At 37.6% G+C, this 22,262-nt stretch overlaps 1 protein-coding gene across 1 annotated transcript in view; it reads right to left on the bottom strand.

The window, feature by feature from the left end:
* Positions 1-22,262, bottom strand: part of DOCK2 (dedicator of cytokinesis 2) — a 213,200-nt gene that overhangs the window by 11,563 nt on the left and 179,375 nt on the right. Inside the window, exons 35-46 of the mRNA XM_029998203.1 lie at positions 21,466-21,622; positions 20,272-20,312; positions 18,713-18,803; positions 17,708-17,827; positions 15,843-15,932; positions 13,240-13,344; positions 10,890-11,031; positions 9,114-9,195; positions 6,021-6,105; positions 4,409-4,495; positions 3,904-4,080; positions 2,458-2,541 (exon numbers count right to left, since the gene is read on the bottom strand). Coding sequence (XP_029854063.1) covers positions 2,458-2,541; positions 3,904-4,080; positions 4,409-4,495; positions 6,021-6,105; positions 9,114-9,195; positions 10,890-11,031; positions 13,240-13,344; positions 15,843-15,932; positions 17,708-17,827; positions 18,713-18,803; positions 20,272-20,312; positions 21,466-21,622 — 1,261 coding nt within the window. The remainder of the gene's footprint in view (positions 1-2,457; positions 2,542-3,903; positions 4,081-4,408; positions 4,496-6,020; positions 6,106-9,113; positions 9,196-10,889; positions 11,032-13,239; positions 13,345-15,842; positions 15,933-17,707; positions 17,828-18,712; positions 18,804-20,271; positions 20,313-21,465; positions 21,623-22,262) is intronic.

A 22,262-nucleotide genomic window follows, 5' to 3' on the forward strand; every position in this document is an offset into this window, starting at 1 on the left:
TTCAAAAACATTAAGAAAATAGTACAAAAAATTTCAATTAAAACTATCTGGAAGATTCACTTTGAGGCTAAGAGAGGAATAAATGGTTAATCCTTGCTGTTTCTCATCTACAAAACAAAGATAGCGTCATAGAATCATTGAATAGTTTGGGCTGGAAGGGACCTCTAAAGGTCATCCAGTCCAACCCCCCTGCAATGAGCAGGGACATCTTCAACTCGATCAGGTTGCTCAGAGCCCCGTCCAACCTGACCTTGACTGTTTCCAGGGATGGGGCATCTACCACCTCTCTGGGCAACCTGTTCCAGTGTTTCACCACCCTCATCGTAAAAAACTTCCTTACATCTAGTCTAAATCTACCCTCTTTTAGTTTAAAACCATTACTCCTTGTCCTGTCACTACAGGCGCTGATAAAAGGTTTGTCCCCATCTTTCTTATAAGCACCCTGAAGTACTGGAAGGCTGCAATAAGGTCTCCCCAGAGCCTTCTCTTCTCCAGGCTGAACAACCCCAACTCTCTCAACCTGTCCTCACAGGAGAGGTGTTCCATCCCTCTGATCATCTTTGTGGCCCTCCTCTGGACCTGCTCGAACAGGTCCACGTTTTTCCTGTGCTGGGGACTTCAGAGCTGGATGCAGTACTGCAGGTGGGGTCTCAACAGGGCAGAGTAGAGGGGCAGAATCACCTCCCTCAACCTGCTGGCCACACTTCTTTTGATGCAGCCCAGGATACTGTAGCCCTCTCACAAGGATAGCATAAGGTTAGATCAGTGAGGAGGAATTTTTTAGTGAGGTAATACAAAGAATGAGACATGAAACATGATGAGAAATACCTTGAGCCATTCACTTCTGATAATAAAATTCCAGATTAACTCACACTATTTCATAACATCCCTCTTGAAATCGAGATCACTATATTAAGCCTTGATATAGCAATTACTATGCCCATTCATTTACACAGCAAACAGTTCTTTCTCACTTAAATCATTTACATTTCAGAGGACTTAGCAGTTAGTGGTTTCTTAACAAACTACCCATGTGCAAAAATGTCTCTTCTGTCATAGTCATTCATTTTGCCATATATTGATGGCAATAATTTCTATTTTGACTAGATAATGCAAATAGAATTGATAATTTCTGAGGTCATGTTTTTCTTCCCTCCATTATCATAACAAATGCTTAGGTTAATAAAAGAGCCATTTTTCCATGAATCTCAGCAAAAATAGTTTTTTCTGCTACCATCTCCCATAGGTGCATTTTCCTCTTTGAGGACAAGAGGGTTCTGCAGCTCAGTTGGCTTATTGTATGTACACTAAAAATAAAAAACCCAAATAACTTCAGTGCTGCTAGTATAGGCAGAATATTCAGTTTTCCTCTGGAGATATAGCTTAAAAATATTTACTAATGGTATTCCATGCTATTTGTCACAGAAAAGACACGTAGCAGCAATCTTGGAGGGTCACTGAGCAGGAAAACAACTCCTGTGAGCAACTAGCATTCCATTAATGTTTCTAATGCAACCACTCCCCCAAACAAACAACAAACACCCACCTGTAGGAAGAGTTATTTCCCAAGAGAATTTCTTACATTTGCAAATGCTTGTTTTCCCAGCAATTCATGAAGTCCTTATGACTTTTGTCATGTTCTCAGTTTTGTCTCAAGGAATACAACCTCGGTTTGAAATCCTGCCCCTTTTAACCATAAATGTAGCCCACTACATGTGGCTTTTGATAAACCATTCCACACAATGTGTTCTACAAAGTACTTTTCTGGCCTACTGCTTTCCCTAGGACATGAAGAGATATATGGCTAATTCCCCTGATTCTGGTAGCATTTCAACTAACTTAACGGACACTATAATGATGATACTTCTCAGGAAATACGAAATGATTTTTGTAATTATGCCATTTCTCCAGTTTAGGCACAGATTTAAAAAAACCTGCAGGATGGGATCGCTTAGATCGCCAAGAATGTTTTATCAATCACATGCCACATCAGAGGGTGAGGAATTATTGCTATGCTGTTTCATCAGTGATCTTAGTTAGTAATGGAATACATGCTTCCTGTTAGGCACATTAAAATTGAAGGAGTTGAAGTCCTTTTTCCTACTTAAGGGAAACTATTAATACCTAAACAGGATAATAAATGGATAGTCCTTTTACAACTATACATACTTTGAAACAGAAGGTTTAGTCTAAGAGAGAATACTTTACTATGAGTCCCTTTTCAAAAAAATACTATGAATTTATCACAGAACTAGGCAGGAAGTTTGTAACAACAATCTTCTCATTCTTCTAACCCTCTCTGCTTTGGGGGAACAGTAAAAAAAAAAAAAAATTAAAAAAAAAAACCCACAAAAAACCCGACACAATCATCTAAATGCTATGCTCTCTTGCTAGAAAGGAACAGAAAAAAGGAATAACTGATGAAGCCTCAGATGACTGCTGTCCGTAAGAAGTTACCTGCCAAGCAATTAGATCTTTGAGTCTGTTCAGCTTTTCTTGATCCTCTGGATGGTCTCTGATGTATTCTTCTGTAAAGAAAGCCTTAGACAAAAAAAAAAAAAAAATTCAGTCCATCCTTTTGACAGGTAAAGAAATCAGTGATTACTCCATTGACTCCAGATAGTGACCATGATATTGGTCATCAAATAAGAAACACATATGCACGCTCCTTTAACCAGATGCTGCTAGTGATAATTCCTTATTGTCTCAGTTGAGAACTGAGGTGCTTTTTTTGTTAAAAGGTATTCAGTCTTTATCCAACACTTCTGAGTTTGAGACCCTTACTATGAAACCCAATTATTGTTTGTTTTATTAAGCTTGCACTGAAACTAAGAAGGCACAAATTTGGAGTATCATGATTCACATTGATAAATTATAATTTTATTCAAGTACCCTACTTACTGACATTAGCTAGTGTTAGACAATAAAGAAATTGAACATTTTCATAGATAAGCAGAGTCAGATATTGCATACACACTGCCTTTTGCTGCCCAAAGATTTTATCCCCCAGGTACAAAAGAAGAATGTAGCTATTTGTCCATGGCTGCCAAATATCTAAACAAATGATACTTTAGGATTAACATAGGGTAAGTCATACTCCTCCAGAATATGTCATGCTTACCACATATAATTTGTGTGTGTACATATATACATATATATATATGTACATATATGGTATCTTTTCAGCACTATCCAAGTCTTATCTGACATACTGAGCCTAGTGAGCTTGGCACATGCTTTTCATTAAGAAACGGCAGGCAGAAATAATAGAGGTCTACAGCTGTGGGATAACCCCACATTTATTTTCATCCAAAATGTTAATAATTAATAATTTAGAATTTAAATTTATATGAGTTTAAGATTCCTGCTTTCTCTCCTGCCCTGCCTTTACAAGGTGGCCTTAGGGACAAATTTTCTACAGTTCAGTTCCTCAAGACAATCCATTTTCCATACATTGCCAGAACAGTTTATTTTTATTCCCATTTTTTACCAACAAAACCTGCTATGCAGAATAGGTCCAGTTACTGAGAAAACCTGATGATGGTTTAATTGATAACCCACATCTAAATACTCCAGACCTACTGTAGGATAAACTTGATTCATTTACTCCAGACCAAATCTTTTGATGTGTGAGAGCCTATTTCATGACAAAAGGGGTATCTCATCTCACATGTATATGAAAACCCTCATAACTGCAATTAATATTGAGCTGCAGTTACTGTGGTTTGTTAGTTTCTGCTTTCAAAGACAGATGTGACCAGGATATGAAGATCTCTTAATCAGTGGAGTTATGGCTTTCATATTCTCAGCCCACATTCCACTGCCACTTTGAATAAAGGATGTAGGAGAATTATGAAATAATGTATCTGAATATGTTCTTTGCATTGACTTAAAATCTCTTACCTTCTCATATTTAGCAAAGCCACCCATAACAGCAGGATCAACAATTCCATTCAGAAGCATAGAAAGTGGATTAATAGGAAGGTTCTCATCATTTTGGTATTGGTTAATCATCATCAAAATTTTTTCATTCGTCGTGGACATAGTCTCAATAGCATTCTCTAAAGGACTAATTGTAGTCTATAAAGCAACAAAAGACTTCTAAGGTTTATAAAGAGATAAAAAGGCATTTTTGGTTTTATAAAACTTCACATATATGAACAACATTCTTACAATTCAGCAAAACAACACAGATTTATTCAATTCTCTTAGGACTTGGTCCTGAAACTATTTATCAGATGTAAGCTATATTGATCCCAACAGTAGAAAGATAAAACATAAGTAATAACAGTTTTGTATGTATAAAAATTAGTAAATAACAATAGCTTTGATAAATTTGCAAACTGTTTTGTACATGAGGATTCATATAGATACATGCTTTACAGGTTCTTAGCTTGTTAATACACACCTGTGACATGGAGACAACCTCAAACCATCGTAAAATTCCAGGAAGTTTGTATGCTGTAACAAATGATGTTCTCTCAATCCACATAGACTATTAAAAAAACATAGCAGGGAAAAAATGACACTTCAGGATTTAAACAGATTTTCAGCCTTCTGAAATGTCAGAGTGAAAAGAATGTAGATGGAAAACATATGCACATTTTTGCATAAAATGACACTGCAAAATTAATCTAGCACAACAGTTTACACAAATCATTTTTCTGCTTTCAGATTAGGTCATCTTCAGGCACTAAGCCTGCACAAAGCAGAGGAAAAAGAAAATTACCCTTGAATCTTTTAGTATCTATTCCTATTTTTGCCATTGCAGATTGAATGGCTGTGACTAAATGACCTACTCTCACGTCTACCCAGATTATACTTCCTCCCTCCAATTTTGAAATGTATTTCTGCAATTAAAAACAGTAATAGCCCTATAACAACTTGCCAGCACGCATTCCTTTTCCCTTTCTTTTTCTTCTTCTGAACAAGACTAGCTGTTGGTATTCTCAAATGCCACTAGTTGATTTACCCTACTGCTCCTTATTTTACCAATATCAGCTCATCTAAACTGCCAGTACTGAGAAACATAATAATGAACGCAATGAAGACATATTCCAACTATCCCAATTTCCACCCATCTGAAGTAAGTATGCATACTATCTATTGTCATCAGCAATGAAAACATTAACGATTTAATTTTTGTAAAACAATTTCAAGGTATATTCATAAATGGTTTCAAAAATCTCCAGTTTGCAAAGGAAGCCAATGTGCACCATGAGTCTTGATAATACAGTGCAAAGCTGGGATGTCAGGGTAGAGTTTGCATCTGAAGCATTTAATTTAACAGCAGGTAAGAAGCTCCTTACATGAAACTGTTGACGCTACTGATCAGCACACACATAACTGAAATTGTACATTTTTTAAATGAATGGCTTCTCCCATCAGTATCCCAAGAGCACAGCTTTAGCCATAAAGACTGGATGGTATGGTTTTCTTGGCAAACTATAAAATATCACATATCTGTAAAATTAAAATATAGAAACTTACCACATTTTTATGCATGACAATGAAAAATAATTTATGGTGTTGCACATTTCCTAGAATATTTGAACAACGAAGACTATTTCTCAGCATTACACCATTATGCATGGGAATAAATATGACATAGGTAGTACTCTAGTCTGTCAAGATTTCACAGGCCTGATGAAAGCAGACAACACACACATCTCATTGCCAAGCTGGTAGCTGACAAAAGTGTTATAAACTACAAGAGGCAAACCATTTGATATTTATTTACATGTCATCTTGTTTCCTCATGAAAATCTGTACCAGAAAATGTTACTGCCTAACACAAATGTACTTAACTACATAATGTTTACCTGCAATTGAAAGAGTGATGTATCACTAAATACACAGGAGTAGTGCTGAAAGAGAGAAATCCTGTGTTTATTTTTTTGAACCAGATCCTAAAGTTAGGGTGTCTGTAATGAGTAATCTGAGTCTAAAAAAGAATCTAGATAAAAATTCAGTCACAGCTACCAGAACAGCATCCATCACCCTGTCTCTCATTTACTTACAGCAAATTCATTTTCAGGGTCAACAGATCCTTTTCTGACTGGTCTTGAATAGTGGAACCGGTGCACATTGTTGGACTTATAAAAACTGAAAGATTTAAAAAAGACTATTGTAAAATATAGAATTCAGAAATGTATGGATCTTCTTATCACAGTGAAATATTTCATTTTGAGTCAGTTGAGTTTTTAATTAAAAGCAAATTTACTGCTCAGAAAAAAAGCACTTTACTGAAAACTCAGGAGACAACTACTTTTTCTATAAATCAGGGTCAACACACAGTATTTTACAAGTATTAAGCTTCAGCTTGTGACTGGCTGTAATTTCCAGGTATAAAAATTCCAGAACTTCCAGAATAATATTTAAACCTACATAAAAAGGTCTAGAAAAGATTTTTACTTTCCTGTATTCTTGCTGTGGCATGCACACTGCTTGCCTGCTTTATAATGGCATACAAAATGAGTATATTTTGTTAAAAATAACTGAACAGAGCAGATATATTCACCTGGACTGAAATACATGTGTTTTTTCATCCATGGCACATGCAAGAAGTCTTTAATCATGTCTCACAGTTCTGCTCACATTGCAGAACAACAGTTATTCAATAAACTAAACATCTGAAGCCATTAATAATTTTTTATGATAGATAAGAAAACATATACAAACACTTGTCGAGGGGGACAGCAATGTAAAGAAATCTATTGCAAATTCATGTTATGCTCTATTCTATTTAGCTAATGAATTGTTCTCAATCACTGTGAGCACACATTTCCACTAAACCACTTGGCTTTTAGCACTGGCTAATTGGAACAGAGATTGCACAGTTTGGGCTAAGTATTTTGCTGTCCACAGAAAAATCTCTCCATTTAGTTTTTAGTTTTTGTTTTAAAGATGAATTAAATTATAGCCATGATAAGTAAAAGCTAATTTTGCAGAGCAAAAAAAAAAAAAAAAAAAAAAAAAAAAATCTTGGAAATACCTTACAGTAAAACCAAGCCATGTTTTGGAAGCCTAGAGAGACAAATAAATGGAGACACCTCAAACTTCTGATATGTTAGTTCATAGGAACCTATGATTTCTGATCCAAACTACTAAGATTATCTTCATCTTCAACAAAGAAAAGAAAGTGGAAAATACTGCTATACCAAGTCAGATCACTTTACACAGTTCCATCTGAAAGGACAGATATTTTGAAGCTCTTTGGTAGAATAAATGGATTGCTATCAACTAAGGTAACTAACAATTAAATGCCCAATAAAGTGCATTCATAAAAAGAAATCTCTAAGACCAGATGTAATTAGCAGTTTGGTTGAATTCCGCAGCTGAGTCAAACAATTACAAAATCTTGCATATGACAAGAGATTGTACTTCATGTGGAGCACTTAGCTAAATAAAACTGTTACAAGTTCAAAATGTGGCTGGCACTACACTGAAAGCTAGTCCAGGACCACATTTAGCAGCTGTCTTTCAGTTACTGATTTTAAAATGAATTCAGGTTGAAATTGAGACCACAGTCCATTATTTTTTTATTTTTTTAAATCTTGTAGTACATGAAACTGTGCTTGTATCTGCTTTATTTATTTTGGCGTATGTAGGGAGGTGATTCTTATTTTTCCACTCTGAATCAACTGCTATTTCAGTAAAGGTTCTACAGAGAAGGCTGCAGACAAAGGTGACATCTAGGTTGAATCCAGCTGTGGAACAGTTAGAAATGAACTCATCTCAGCTGATAAACAGAAGCCTTCTATCTTCAGTCTCTTTTTGGAAAGCCGTAATACAAGTGGTGTTAAAGGGTTTAGTCTGAGTTTTTGTTTATTTAAGTGTGGAGGCATTGCAAAGCCTCTCTTGCAATAAAAATGCAACTGGATTACTTGGATGCCTCAGATTACCTGGAGAAATTTTAGCTTAAGATGCCTGTTTTAACCAGTTTCAATTAGGGAAATACAGTCATACCTTGTGCTTTCACAAGGCACTGACAAGAGTAGGGAGAAAATATGACCTGCCTTAACTGACGTTGCTTGTACTTTTTGCCATCCTTAAGTTACAAGCTAACAAATACTATCTTGAAATTTTTCATTCAGGTGTTAGTGATATGCAGCAGCTTTTATTGACCATGTTTGCAACCACATAAATCATAGAATGGTTTGGGTTGGAAAGGACCTTTAAAGATCATCTAGTTCCAACCCCTCTGCCATGGGCAGGGACACCTTCCACCAGACCAGGTTGCTCAAACCCCATTCAACCTGGCCTCGAACACTTCCAGGGATGGGGCATCCACAACCTCTCTGGGCAACCTGTTCCAGTGCCTCACCACCCTCACAGTAAGGAACTTCTTCCTTATATCCAATCTAAATCTACCCTCTTTCAGTTTAAAAACATTGCCCCCCATCCTGTCACTACAGGCGTTGGTAAAAAGTCTCTCTCCATCTTTCTTATAATCCCCCTTTATATATTGATGGATTTGGAGCCAAAAATCTCAAAAGCCTAAGTCAGCCAATATTCCAGTAGGTACTGTATGCAGCTTTGGCATCAGCTATTAGAATGGACCATCCCTTTTCACACATGTAGTCAGAGCGTGTAATAAGGTCAACCTGTTCCACATTGGGTTAGGAGTTTGGAAATGTTAGCCAGTCTGTTCTCAATATACTTCGGACAATTAATTTCCTTTATTCCTTTACAAAATCTTGACCATAGTGCCAATGGAAAGCATTTTGCCACCATGTGTTTTGCACTCGGCAAGTAAGTCATAAAAAGATTCTGTTGTACAAGAGCCTGCAACTCAACCATTCTCATATTGGCAGTCACCTCTAAGACGACCCTTCTCTCCATCACTTGTCTAAGAAGCTGTGTTGAAAACTCAATAACTTGGACCCAAAGGATGATTTCACCTCCCCACCCTGTAACCATATGCTATTCCTTCAGTGGTAAATGGGTAGATGTTCTCTCGTGAAATTCCTTGGGAATACATAAGTCAGTAAATTGAGACAATAAAAGCTCTAAGATTCATTGGCAAATGACTGAGTTCACAAAACAATGGTTATCAACTTAGGAATACAGACTGATTTTCATTATATTATCTATTATAGAAATTAACTTACTTTATAATTTGATCAGGTACTGCCTTATTTTTGAATCTAGGTTGCTCCTCCAGAACTGGTTGCACTGTAAAACACTGGATATCTGAAATCATCAAAGTTAAGGGCATGTTATCAACTATCAGTACGAAATACTGTAGGCTGCGGGGGGAAATTAAAAAAATAATAATAAAAAAAAGACATTTCCTGATGAATAATCTGCAGGGTCCAGGATTTCATTTGTGGACCTTTCTTGGCCAAACAAGGGAAAATCTGCCAGTAGTAACCAGGCAATATATATTAATTTTGAACTGCATATTTTTATTATTTACTGAGCTTGAATATCTGTAGCTGCATTTATCACACTGAATCATTCATTAAATTTTAAAGCCAAGCCAACTTACAGAAATAACATCAACAACATCCAATGTTAACAGTTTCAATATTTAGCTTTAGGCATGCATAATGTCATGATGTTTAGCATTTCATCTTTGAAATCTGTAATTGAGCAGCCCTTTTACCTGAGATTTTGTTTTTCTGTGGAAGTGTTACTTTTTAATCTAAATACTATATTTGTAAGTAAATATATCATATTCTTACATATTTCAGTATATTTGAAACTCATGCCCTCTGGTTAGATGCCATAGCTTTTTCTTAAGTCCGTAAGTAGTGCATCTCCTGTTAGTTGCAAATAGACTTGAGCAAATTCTACTTTAAGAAAGGACTGATGCATATGATCTCAAAAAAAAGTAAAATCAGTTAAGACACAAGACAGACTTATGAGAGCTTGGCTCTGAAGCTTAATGTACTATTTTAGACAAGCCTATAATACTCTCTGCTTCAGTCACAACAGTGTGAAAAGAAAGTAGCATTCCTTTTCTCCTCCAGCAGGTTCCATCAGAACAGACTCAAGAAAGCATGTGAACTGTTAAAATATTACTTTGAAAATTAATAAAAGAAAATCAACATGTGAAAAAAAATGGCTGATACAATGAGGTGATCTCACATCTGCTCAGCCAGTAATGATTTAAATCAGAACGTGAAGAAAAAAGATAGTGCATGCAAGCAACTGTTAGAGTACTTCCAAACAAGAATAATTTAGGGCATTCTAAAAGGTGGTTAATAATGTTTATGAGTTAATTTTCCTAGGAAACTTTCTGAGAGTGACAAAAGCATATTTATGTTGCCAAGAAATACAGGTGATACCCAAATGCAGTACCAGTCAGAACAATCTTCAAGGAAGACATGAATTTAAAACCAAAACACAACAGCTAAAACATGAGGAAATAGACAAGTTGCTGCTTTAAACTTAGCTAATTCAAGTGTTCATCACTGGTTTTGCCATTTGAAGAAAATAAAGGTAAACCATGTCTGGACTTGAATGAATTTTCTTCACTGAAAGGGTTATCAAGCACTGGAACAGGCTGCCCAGGGAAGTGGTTGAGTTACCACCCCTGGAGGTATTTAAAATACGTGTAGACGTGGCACTTAGGGACATGGTTTAGTGGCGGACTAGGTTTATGGTTGGACTCAGTTGTAAGGGTTTCTGCCAACCTAAATGATTCTATGATGACTGAAAGAGACAGACTCCTTAGAATTGTGAGAAAAACAGGAGCAAGCATCTTGGGAACAAACCATAAAACACTTGCAGGACAGATAAGTATAAGTGCAAGCTGAGTTGTCACATTAATAAACTTGCATCCTTTTTAGGAAATTATTGTTCCACACAGGTAAACTTGCTAACAACAAGATTTCCCCAACCCGCCTTCATTCTGTAATCTCCTGTGTGTTCAAGGATACATTGACCAGGAGAGTTTTTCACATCCTTTCCAGGTGCTGATGTGGTGTTCATCTTCTCCGCACTGGGAAACTGAGTCATCAGCTGTGCCTGGAAATCCTCTCTCCTCTCATATTCCTTCCCACGATAGATGAATACTTTGTTCTGCAAGGAATAAACAGCTGATTTCTTGGGCTGTAGGACGCTGAGGCAGAAGTTATAGATGCATGTTTATCAGTACAAAGACACAATGGGGTCTCCAAATTTTGGAATGACTCTTACTGTTTTCTGAATATTAGTTAACTATAAAGCAAGACACCCCTTTCACCAGGTGCTGGAATGCAGCACTGACTCTGCAGAGAAGATACTTTATGCTGTTAGACAGAATGAAGATAAACTGGCATCATCACTAAGGATGCTCCTGTAGAGCAGAATAAAATCAGAACGGGAGGTAAGAAAAGCACTGAAATTCCTTTTCTTCTTGTCTGTCAAGTAAAAGGATTTGCTTTCAAATACATTCTGGGTCCAGGTTTTGCAGCTTTCTAATACCAACATATAGGTTTCCTCTGCCTGCTCCTTCTTGGTATTATGAAATGTCCTATTTTACAATACAGTCTAACCCCAAATGTGCTCATCTGTGGTTCAGTTTGCTTCATTTAACAGGGTACTTCTGTAATACCAGAAACAAAAGGTGCATGCTTCCTTTGGCGTAATATTAGCATATCTTTTCACTTTTTTTTCCAGTGTTTTCAAGGCAACTTTGGCCTTTAAAACTGGGAAAGAGAGGTCTTCCATTGCTTTTCAAGTGTGAGAAAAGCTACCATATTCATTTTAGTCTGTAAGAAAGGATTTTATTTTTTTCTACAAGAAAAAATCATTTCAGGTTAGTTTTATGCTCTGAAGAGATGCACTACTGTGGTTAAAAGAAAGCAATAATCTTTTAAAAAACTAACGTAAAAGCTGCTTGTGCATGACTTCCTAAGTTTGTCAGGTTTCTTGAAAAAAACAGACCCTTTGGAGTCTTGATTTCTCACATGGTAATAATAAAATGGAGAAAAGTAAAGAAAACTGAGAGAGTAGATTCAGTGTATAGAGGTCTGTTCAATGAAAACAGTTCAAACTTACCACAAGTGTCCTAAGATATCAACTAGCTGATACCATTCAGGAAAAAAATACAATTAATACAAGACAGTTGGTATGAACATGTCACTTCAATGCATATTAGAGATCAAAAAAGCGATCTGAACTTCAGTCATTACAACGAAAACAGGAAAAGAAAAAAAGAAACATCAGTATCACAATGAACATATTCATAGTGTATCCACATTTGAAACACTGTGTACACTTCTTGTCCTACCATCTCATGAACTAGAAAATGGACAGCAAGGGAACCAGGATGTGAAAAACATATGGAATGGTTGCTGTGGAAGCAATGTTTAAATAAACCAAGACTCTAAGAGAACAATATGTCATGAATGGCATGAGGAAGGTACTTAAAGAACAACTGTTCAGTCTTCCTGTAAGAACTAATGTGGAGAAATTATCACATGACAATAAAAAGGCAACAGTAAACCTCCAACACACAGAGCTGTGTACTGTGAGGCCACAGTATGCTCTGGAGAGCATCAGTTCAGAAAGCAACTGCACAAATCACTGTAGAACAATCCATGAAGGGCTAGAAAACAAATGTGTCACCACCTCTAACCCCGAAGCTGTTTATTAGGTAAGTATGGAATACATACCAGGTCAATATCACTACACACCTGCTCTATATTATACTCTTCCCTACCCTACTTGCCTACTATTTCCTGCTGTTAAAGACACAATATTGGGCTATAGAGTGCATTGGTCTGAAAAATATGCCGTTTCTACATTCGTAATGTATTTCAATTGTAGCTGAGAGGCAATATAAATCTGAGACTCTTGTCAGTCCATGACAAGGTCCACAAAAAATACCAAGCTCATGTGAAACAGAATTTTGGATTTAATTTGAACACAGGTAGTTAATGACATTCTACTAGTTATCAATAAACTGTGTGGGGACTCATCTGAGAAATAGGTTTCTGGAAGAGCTGCCCATACCAAATTACATCATATTGCTGCATTTGGCTCTCACATATCAGCTTCACTACCTGATACATCTTCTAGTTTCCACAAGCAAACCAAGAGAAAGAATCAACTTAAACACATCTGAAAACATTTCATACATATTCTTACAAGTAACAATTCAGATTCTGACTACAGTCCTGCATCCAAGCAAAACTAAATCCCTGGCAAATATCCCCAGAGACTCACTTGCATTAGTAGAGTACACTCATATTTTTAGAAGCATATGAAAATAGATGAAAAAAGTAAGAATTTAAACAGGTTTACCCTTAGAAATGTGGGGAATCCTTGGCCGTAATACCCAACAGCAAAATAGTCTGGTTTAGGTCTCAGAATTTTCATGATGTTTTCATAGAACTTCGCTTGTTGAATCTGAAAGCAAAACCAACTGCAATTACTTCTGTTTGGTTCCCCCCCCCCCCCTTTTTTTTTTTTTAACCTCTGCAGTAGTACTATGCTATGCACTTCAGCTATCAGTGGTATCAGTGGGTATGCAAGAGCTACCACTTATCAGTTGGTAAGCTATAGCAATAATCAGCTACCATGCACATGACACTGCTGTGGTACATTAAATATTGTTTAATTTTATATGCAAATATAATACATAGGTAAATGCGTATGGCTTCAGCTTCAATTATTTGACCTAAGAATCGGGCTTACCCTTAACTTTCTAGCATGAAAAAAAGGCAGCAAACACCACTTTACAGTTTAAACACTTAACTGATAACATTACTGAAATAATACATTCAGAAAAACTCCCTGCCTCAAATGTTTTCTGAGGTATGGATCAACTCAAGCTTTTGCCCTAGCATCATGCTAAGGACACACACCATGTAAAGGGATTAGAACAATGTCTTCCATAAAATACTAAGTGCCATTTAGGTTTACTATTTTTATTTCCAGTGTTATACCTATAAGACATGCAACACTGCAACTTAAATGGGATTGGCAAAAATATTGTCTTTATCTTTTAGTTTATGACAAAAGCAGAATTGAGTGGGAGGAAAAGAAGCTTGCTTTATACACAACACTGTTCAAGAATGTCATGGATTGATTCCCACGGTTTCTTTGTGGAAGATTCAGGGATATCTGTTGAATGAGCCCTAAACATTTGTTAAAGATCATGCAAGTGTGGAATCTTGGGCGTGGAAAAAAAGGTTTGTGGTGGAGGGGATTCTTTTTGGATTAATTGAACTTTAATGAAAACAAATAATTGAACATTTAATCTTCCTTTAAAATCTTCCTGCTAGTCTTTGGACCTAGATGTAATTCCTTGTGATGTATTACTTCCCCAGTCCCTGATTAGGACAGAGTTCTTTAGGCTTGTCAAGATTTGAGTTCCTAAAATTTAAAGAAAAAGTTGTATTGGTTTTGTGTGGCAAGGTTTTGGTAGCGGGGGGGGGGTTACAGGGGTGGCTTCTGTGAGAAGTTGCTGGAAGCTTCCCCTGTGTTCGAGAGAGAGCCAATACCAGCCGGCTCTAAGACGGACCCGCCACCGGCCAAGGCTGAGCCAATCAGTGATAGTGGTAACGCCTCTGTGATAACATTTTTAAGAAGGAAAAAGTTGGGATAGGCGGTATTCGGCAGCCGGAGAGAGGAGTGAGAACACGTAAGAGAAACAACCCTGCGGACACCAAGGTCAGTGCAGAAGGAGGGGAGGAGGTGCTCCAGGTGCCGGAGCAGAGATTCCCCTGCAGCCCATGGGGAAGACCACGGTGAGGCAGGCTGTCCCCCCTGCAGCCCAGGGAGGTCCACGGGGGAGCAGATCTCCACCTGCAGCCCGGGGAGGACCCCACACTGGAGCAGGTGGGTTCCTGAAGGAGGCTGTGACCCCGTGGGAAGCCCACGCTGGAGCAGGCTCCTGGCAGGACCTGTGGCCCCATGGAGAGAGGAGCCCACGCTGGAGCAGGTTTTCTGGTAGGACTTGTGACCCCGTGGGGGACCCACGCTGGAGCAGTGTGCTCCTGAAGGACTGCACGCCGTGGAAGGGACCCACGCTGGAGCAGTTCGTGAAGAACTGCAGCCCGTGGGAAGGGCCCACGTTGGAGAAGTTCATGGAGGACTGTCTCCCGTGGGTGGGACCCCACGCTGGAGCAGGGAAGAGTGTGATGAGTCCTCCCCCTGAGGAGGATGAAGCAGCAGAAATAATGTGTGATGAACTGACCGTAAACCCCATTCCCCGTCCCCCTGTGCCACTGGGGGGGTTGGTAGAGAAGCCGGGAGTGAAGTTGTGCCCGGGAAGAAGGGAGGGGTGGAGGGAAGGTGTTCTGAGATTCGGTTTTCTTTCTCATTACCCTACTCTGGTTGATTTGTAATAAAGTGAGTTAATTTTCCCCAAGTTGAGTCTGTTTTGCCCGTGACAGTAAGTGGTGAGTGATATCTCTCCTGTCCTTATCTCGACCCACAAGCTCTTTGTTATATTTTCTCTCCCCTGTCCAGCTGAGGAGGGGGAGTGATAGAACGGCTTTGGTGGGGACCTGGCAACCAGCCAGGGTCAACCCATCACAAAAGTGCAGGGAAAAAATGCATCCAGGTGCTTCTTCTACCCTAAAGCATTACAAAGGCCTCAAAAGCTTGTTATATTTCTTTCATACATGGCCTTTAAATTGCACTATCTCAGAACATGTTTATCTTGTCTATAGAAGTTTCAAAACATCTCAATAAGCATATGTCCATGCAACTTCAACAAACAGTTCTTTATGAATCTCTACTTTACCACTGAAATGTTACAATACAACACAGCAACTCTTTCACAAATGAATTAAAAATCAACTGCAGACAACAAGCTTATAAGCAGCTCTATCATTTGATAGCTCAAAAGTACTAATTTCTGTGACTGAAATAATTTGAAGATCTGTAGATAATCTTACCAGGTTTTGACTTAGAAGTTCATAGTCAAAAACTTCCTTTTCATACTGCTCTGCAAGTTCTTTGCATAAAGATATGGCTTCTTCCCACATCTGCAATGTAACCGCATATTCAAAAAGTAAATCCAGTACCAACAGGTTTTTAAGGCATCACTGTTTGACTACAGTTTTATTGATTATGCTATCTTTAAATTGCAGTCATTTATTAATGGCACAGTTAGAATGGAAGACTCAGTGCAATCATAAACTTTAGGAAAACAGATTAATGTAAAAAATGAAAGTGTTCTATGGTTCATTATAGGAAGGAATAAGTAAACCTACTTTATTCTTACAATAAAATAATAAAAAATCACCTAACCTTTCAGATACATTAAAAAACAAGAGTAAATAACTAATGTGCATAACACCCAGAATATACCCCAAGCATAGGAGCAGTGTATGAGGGGACCAGCACCTGCCGCTCTACAACGCACACACTTCATTTTACAGAAATTCTGAAGCATACATAATCATAGGTAGCCTTGCACATGACAGCTCTCCTAGTCAGCTAAGAAATTACAAGGCTTAGACTTAAATTGCCACTTGCCCAGAGTACCAGCTTGTTTCTTTCCACACAACTTAATAGCTACCTCTGAAAATTACTGTGAGGAATTACAGAGCTGCACTGGAAAGACTAGGACAGTTTTTCTCAACTGCTGTAGGCACTTGATGTATGGCAGCACAAAAGTGGTCTTAAAGAGACAGAAACTCCCCCTCTTGAAGATATATCTCAAATTCTGTCAGTCTTCTCATCTATTCAGAATAAAGGAGACAAAAGGGGTTTTCAGAGCATAATTCTCTACTGATGTAAGGACAGTGGTGGTCACACACATTGTGACCATTTTTACGTGGTGCCATGTACTCCTAGCCTAAGTAGTTCTGAACCTGACAGCTGCATTCAGCTGCCTGCAAACCTCCTCTGATGTATCTGAGGAGAACCTGAATGCTAGGTAGGTCAGAAATCATGAGGATTTGATCATTCTGATACAGTGGGTGGGGACTATTACATTGTAGTTACGTCAGATGCCAACAAAAGAACCCTGAGAAGTTATAAATAGCACTGCATTTGCCTGCACAGTGCTGAAGCACCAAAAACTTTCTCCTTTTTGAATTATAGGAGTGACATTCGTGGGGGAGTTATGCCTTCATTTTGCAAGCAGCAGTAATGAATTGCCTTCCCCCTTCATACCTTTGGTTGCAGCTGAACAAGACATAATGACTTAAAGGCCTTATTGGGTCATAAGATTCATTTTTCAGCATTGCAGAATTTTTCCTGCTTTCTAGTCCTTTGCTTTATTTCCAAAAATCTCAGCTCTACTGTCATTGTATTGACAGGCAATTTTGTTAGCAACTTTTTTTAAAAAGCTGAACTAAACCCAGGTACTGAACATCAAACAACTACATTTTAAGTTTGGGATGCAATTCTCAGACCTCTCTGAAACAAATATGTCTATTTTGAACGGTCTGGTTTTTTGGGAGATAACGACCGAAAGGTTTAGAAATGCAATCTGTGTAGTCTGCATTCTTTTCCTGGTAAAGCAAAGTACAGTCAACATTTTTTACTATTTTATTACTGCCTGACAGAGATGCTTGTGACCGGTATAAACATTAGCCCTCTTTCTTTGTGAATATGGTTATTGAAAGAACATGTTCATATAGAACAGATATACTCTGTGAATAAGCCTTCAGAACACAATTTTTACTTGACCCACATTTCAAAGAGGATTTCCTACGCAAACATTCTATATAGAGAATATTCATTAAATACTACTATACAAAGTAACACAGTAAAAAGAGATTTGGCAGGGGGAAGAACTCTACAGACCCACCTTTCCTTTGTCAAAGTATTCTATGATCTTCTCATACAAATTCTCTTTCAAGTGTCGATAGGTCTGTGAACACTGGAACTCTGTTGACATGACTTGGGGGGCACACTGTTCATCTGACCACTGAGAATAAAAACACATTAAAAAACATATGATTTTGGAGTTCAACATTTCACACACACACATCTCCCCTCTCCCAAAGTCTGGTCCCCTGGGCTCTTCTAAGTGTTTTTTTCCCAGTCTTTTTTACTTTCCACAAAGAAACTGGGAAAGGCACTGGGAATGTTTTAATTACCTCTTCAAACAAGCACTGTATTTCATGTGATAACCAGGACTAGACATAACATTTTAAAAATCTGTGTTCCTTCCTTTGGTGAAAAGCCGAACTTATATGGTTCTGAACTAAAAGAAGTTCTGTAAGAAATCTCAAATTTTTGCTGAAGAACATTTACATTTTGAATTTTCCCTTGAAATGGAAATGCATCTTAATGACCATTTCTATTGATAACATCAGTTACAATGAGAATAAACACTAGTTATAGTGAAAAATAATTACCAGCTACAAAAGAAAGCAAGCATAATTTGGCAGAGTGATCCATATTATTTAAAACGAAAAGTCAGATGTCCCCCTGTGATAGCTGGAAAAATTTGCGTTTAATTTTCATCCTTGTTATGCTTGGGATAGTAAGAAATTAGCAAAATAAAAAACACATGGAAGCTAAATGACTTCAGAATTTGCACACAATGTTCTCACTATAAAGTAAAACTATTTTTACTACAATACTTAGTTTTACCAATACATGGCTTTTAATCACCTATTGAAAATACAGTTTCAACAATTAATGTTAATTTTATATGACCTGCTGCAGTATTTTTAACTAGAAACTTGAATACCCCTATGGAAAATAACTAATATGCAGTAAATCAGAGGTTAAGACAATCACTTTTTAATTTATAAATTTGAAAACTGCAAAAGCTTACTTATACATTGAGTTTAGAAAATCTAACCTTCAAGAGCCACGTATGGAGTAGAAGGGTATATGCTGCTTCTGTGTAATTCTCACAATCTAAATGAAGATCTCGCAATTTATACAAATATCTGTTGGAGGAAAGAACAAGAATTAGACTAGATATTGACACGACTGGAATACTAAATGTCAAAAACATTCTAGATAAACTCTGTAATGGAAACATCATAGATGTCATGCAATCACTACCCAAAGGGTCTTTAAGGACACAGAGAGGTTAAAGCTCTGTGCATTTGTTCGGGCTTTTCTGTGTTCTCTTTGTATGCTGAAACATGCACAAAAGGAGGGGAAAGAGCTAACCTCCTTCTGCAAACTGCTGTCAGCTCCACCTCCAAGAGGAAGAGGAAGAACTACTAGACTCAAGGTCTCGGAGTCCATTATTTCTGGACTGTTACTAAAGATAGCTGCCTTTCTATGTAGCACTTTTCGATTGCATGTAAACACTTTGCATGTAAATAGATGCAAGCACAACAGATAACACAAGGTAAAGGAGAAAATGGAAAATATCAGGCCAGAAAGACAAAGCAAGTCCCTGTACAACTTGGAAGACAGTAAGGGCAGAAAAGTTATTCTATGTTGCCAGTGTTCTCCTTGATTCCTAGGGCAGCACTGCTGCTACAAGCACAACCACTGCCCATCGTGTGACTCAAGCCACATCTTTTCCAGCAGCCAGAAAGAATAAGTGCATCTCATCCTCCTCTTACACACAACAGGAGTTTTGACACAGGAACTCTGACACCTTGCTGTAGCAGTTCAAGGCATTACCATTCCCAGCTGTCAACCCAACTGAACACGTGTCTCCCTCAGCAATGCCCGCAGAGGGAACACTGTTTCTCCCTGGCTGCCCCAGCTCATAGCTCCAGGTTTAGCTCTGAATCACCTCCCGTGCTCATTTCAGCTGAGATTCTGGGCTTTGTACTGCAGTGGCTGAGGTGCAGGTGGTTCTGCAGATTTTGCAGAATGAGAGGAGAGGCAGGAAATAGTGAGCTTCTGAACAGCAAGATTTGTTGCAGCTCATATGCAAAACTCTTGGAGACAGTAAGAGTGTGACATGGCATCACATCTGAAAGAATTTGCCAGTATAGCTATAGCTCTTACAGAAAAATACTTTACTAGTAATTCTGCATTGCATGTAGTGTTACATATTTAAAGAGACTTGGCAGACTGCACAGTTCTACAAAACCTGAATGTTTTTTCTGCCATTCTAAATGTATGATACACCCTCCATCAAACCACAAATCTAGCTGCATTTTCTTTCTTTAAAATAATAGACAATGAATGTTGAGTGACTTGATCAACTAAAAGTTGATTCTTGGGGAAAAACAATGCTGCTGATGAATACATATGATAGATTCCAAATTGCAGAAGGCTAAGTAAACAACGGAGTAAGAATATAAATGAGGCCAGGGCTACAACAGAGTCATTGTGGATAGTGAACTAACATTAAGTAACAGAAATCCAAGTACAATGATAAACCAGAATTTGTAAGAGAATATTATTGCCCTCTCCAAAACAGATCCAATAGAACAACTGCCATACCTGATATACATCTCTTCACGGTTAATGTCCTTGTAGAAATTCTAGGGACACAAAGATTTAAAAGTTATCTCCTAATGTCTTTTATTAAAACACAGGAAAAAAAAATATATATTGAGGTTTAGCTTTTCTTGCTAGTTGGACAGAATAAGAAATACATTATTTACAGACTACCTTAAATTTAAACCTGGCACTACTATTTCAATTAATATTTTAATTAGTTATTAGTATGTGTTATTATTATATATACATATGTATACCTCTCTTAGTTCACTAATGAAATCATTAGTGAAAGTTCTTCTGTTGGAGAAGAAGAAAATATGGTTAACCAAATGCATTAACATAATAAACTACATGGTCTGGCTACACTCCATGGCCAGAAAAGCAGCTGGTATTTATTGAAGTTGATATGTAACATTGTTGCACAATAACTCTAAGGGGGCTAATTCCAGGAATAAACCCCATTTTCGTCACCATAACACTTTTGCAGGTGTATAAGTTGCTAAGGCTGTGCAAAATGTATGACAAGAATTGCCTCCTGAAGAGTTGCAGAAATTTATACGACATTGCGCAGCAATTACTGAGGAACAGAGAGTATGTGAGTGCAATACATATTAACCATGTTCTCTTTCCAACCTTTAAAGTTGACAAAGGTTCCTCTCCAGCTTAGAGGAATTTCCTGGTGGAGGAATCTCTATATGCGATATCCTCATTACAAAATAGGAATTGGAAAAAATACAGGGTGGCCTAGAACGAGATCAGAGACTCAAATCTTCTTAGCACCTTACTGCAAGTGTATCTTGCAGATTTCTTCCCCAGATTTAAAAACCATAATTACTGAGTTACTAAAGCAGCAAGTGGGTTAGTTCCTCATGCAAAACTTGACTCTGGCAAAAGCCCACTGTTATGTTAAGCCTATCAAAAGATAAAGGTATATGAGCAGTAGACTTCCTTATTTATCCACAGAATCAAAGTGGATAAAACATACAAGCAAAACCGAAGAACTGAGTGGACGTTGCTTTCAGGTTTATGCATATATCCATGCAAATAGATATAAAAATCTCTTGCCCCAGAGTTTAAATCACTACTGAGCATTGTCAACCACTCCTGTCCCCAGGAAGATTTACCTTCATCTTTAGTAAATGGATTCTAAAGCTCTTACCCATTGTCACAGAAGAATTACAAGAGAGAACATACCAGTAAGTTCACAGTGCAGCTCATGCGATTGTCCTTGCTTTCATCATTCATCACAGTTCGGTAATCCAGCAGTTTCTCCAAGAGGCCTTTAATTAGGCTGACAAAACCTTCAACCAAGTTAAAAATGCTGGGATACTGATGCGCACACTCTGTAAGACTGCAAACACAAAAAAATGTTTTTACAATACTGTGAAAATTAGCGGCCCATCAGCCTAAAAACTATTTGGTCCTGAAGGGAAATACTGAATTAGGGCTAAAGCAACTGCAGAAAGCACTGGAAATTCCCTTTCTGGGTTGGTAATTTAGATATCCAGAAGACAGATGGGATATAGATCAAAAGAAAAAAAATGAAACATTTCATTTTCATGTCTGAGAATGACTTCAAATTCAAGGGTATACCCACAATTTCAGAATGGAGCAACCTGCTTCTGTAGTATAACAAACTCAAGTCTCTAAAATGCCACACTATTGCAATAAATGCTACACCTTTCTTTCCTCTGTTATTGCACAGCATGAAATGGAACAATTATTTCCTTCTCTTTGTGCAGTTACGTGAGAGTAGAAAGTTCAAACTAACATAAATTACAATTTTAAGTCAAGAAAGACATTCACTGACAAGAACCTCACCTGAGCAATTTGCCCTTGAGAAATAAGCAAAACCAAACAATAAACTTTCTGCTGATTAAAAAACCCAGTTAGTTCTCCTTTGATATAAATATAGGAAAGTGAGTTTTATACATCATCATCAAATTCCAATTTACATTTACAAAACATTTGCATGTGCTGTTTCTATGAAG

The sequence above is a fragment of the Aquila chrysaetos genome, chromosome 22 (genome assembly GCF_900496995.4).
Source record: "Aquila chrysaetos chrysaetos chromosome 22, bAquChr1.4, whole genome shotgun sequence".
In the NCBI taxonomy this organism is placed as follows: Eukaryota; Metazoa; Chordata; class Aves; order Accipitriformes; family Accipitridae; genus Aquila; species Aquila chrysaetos.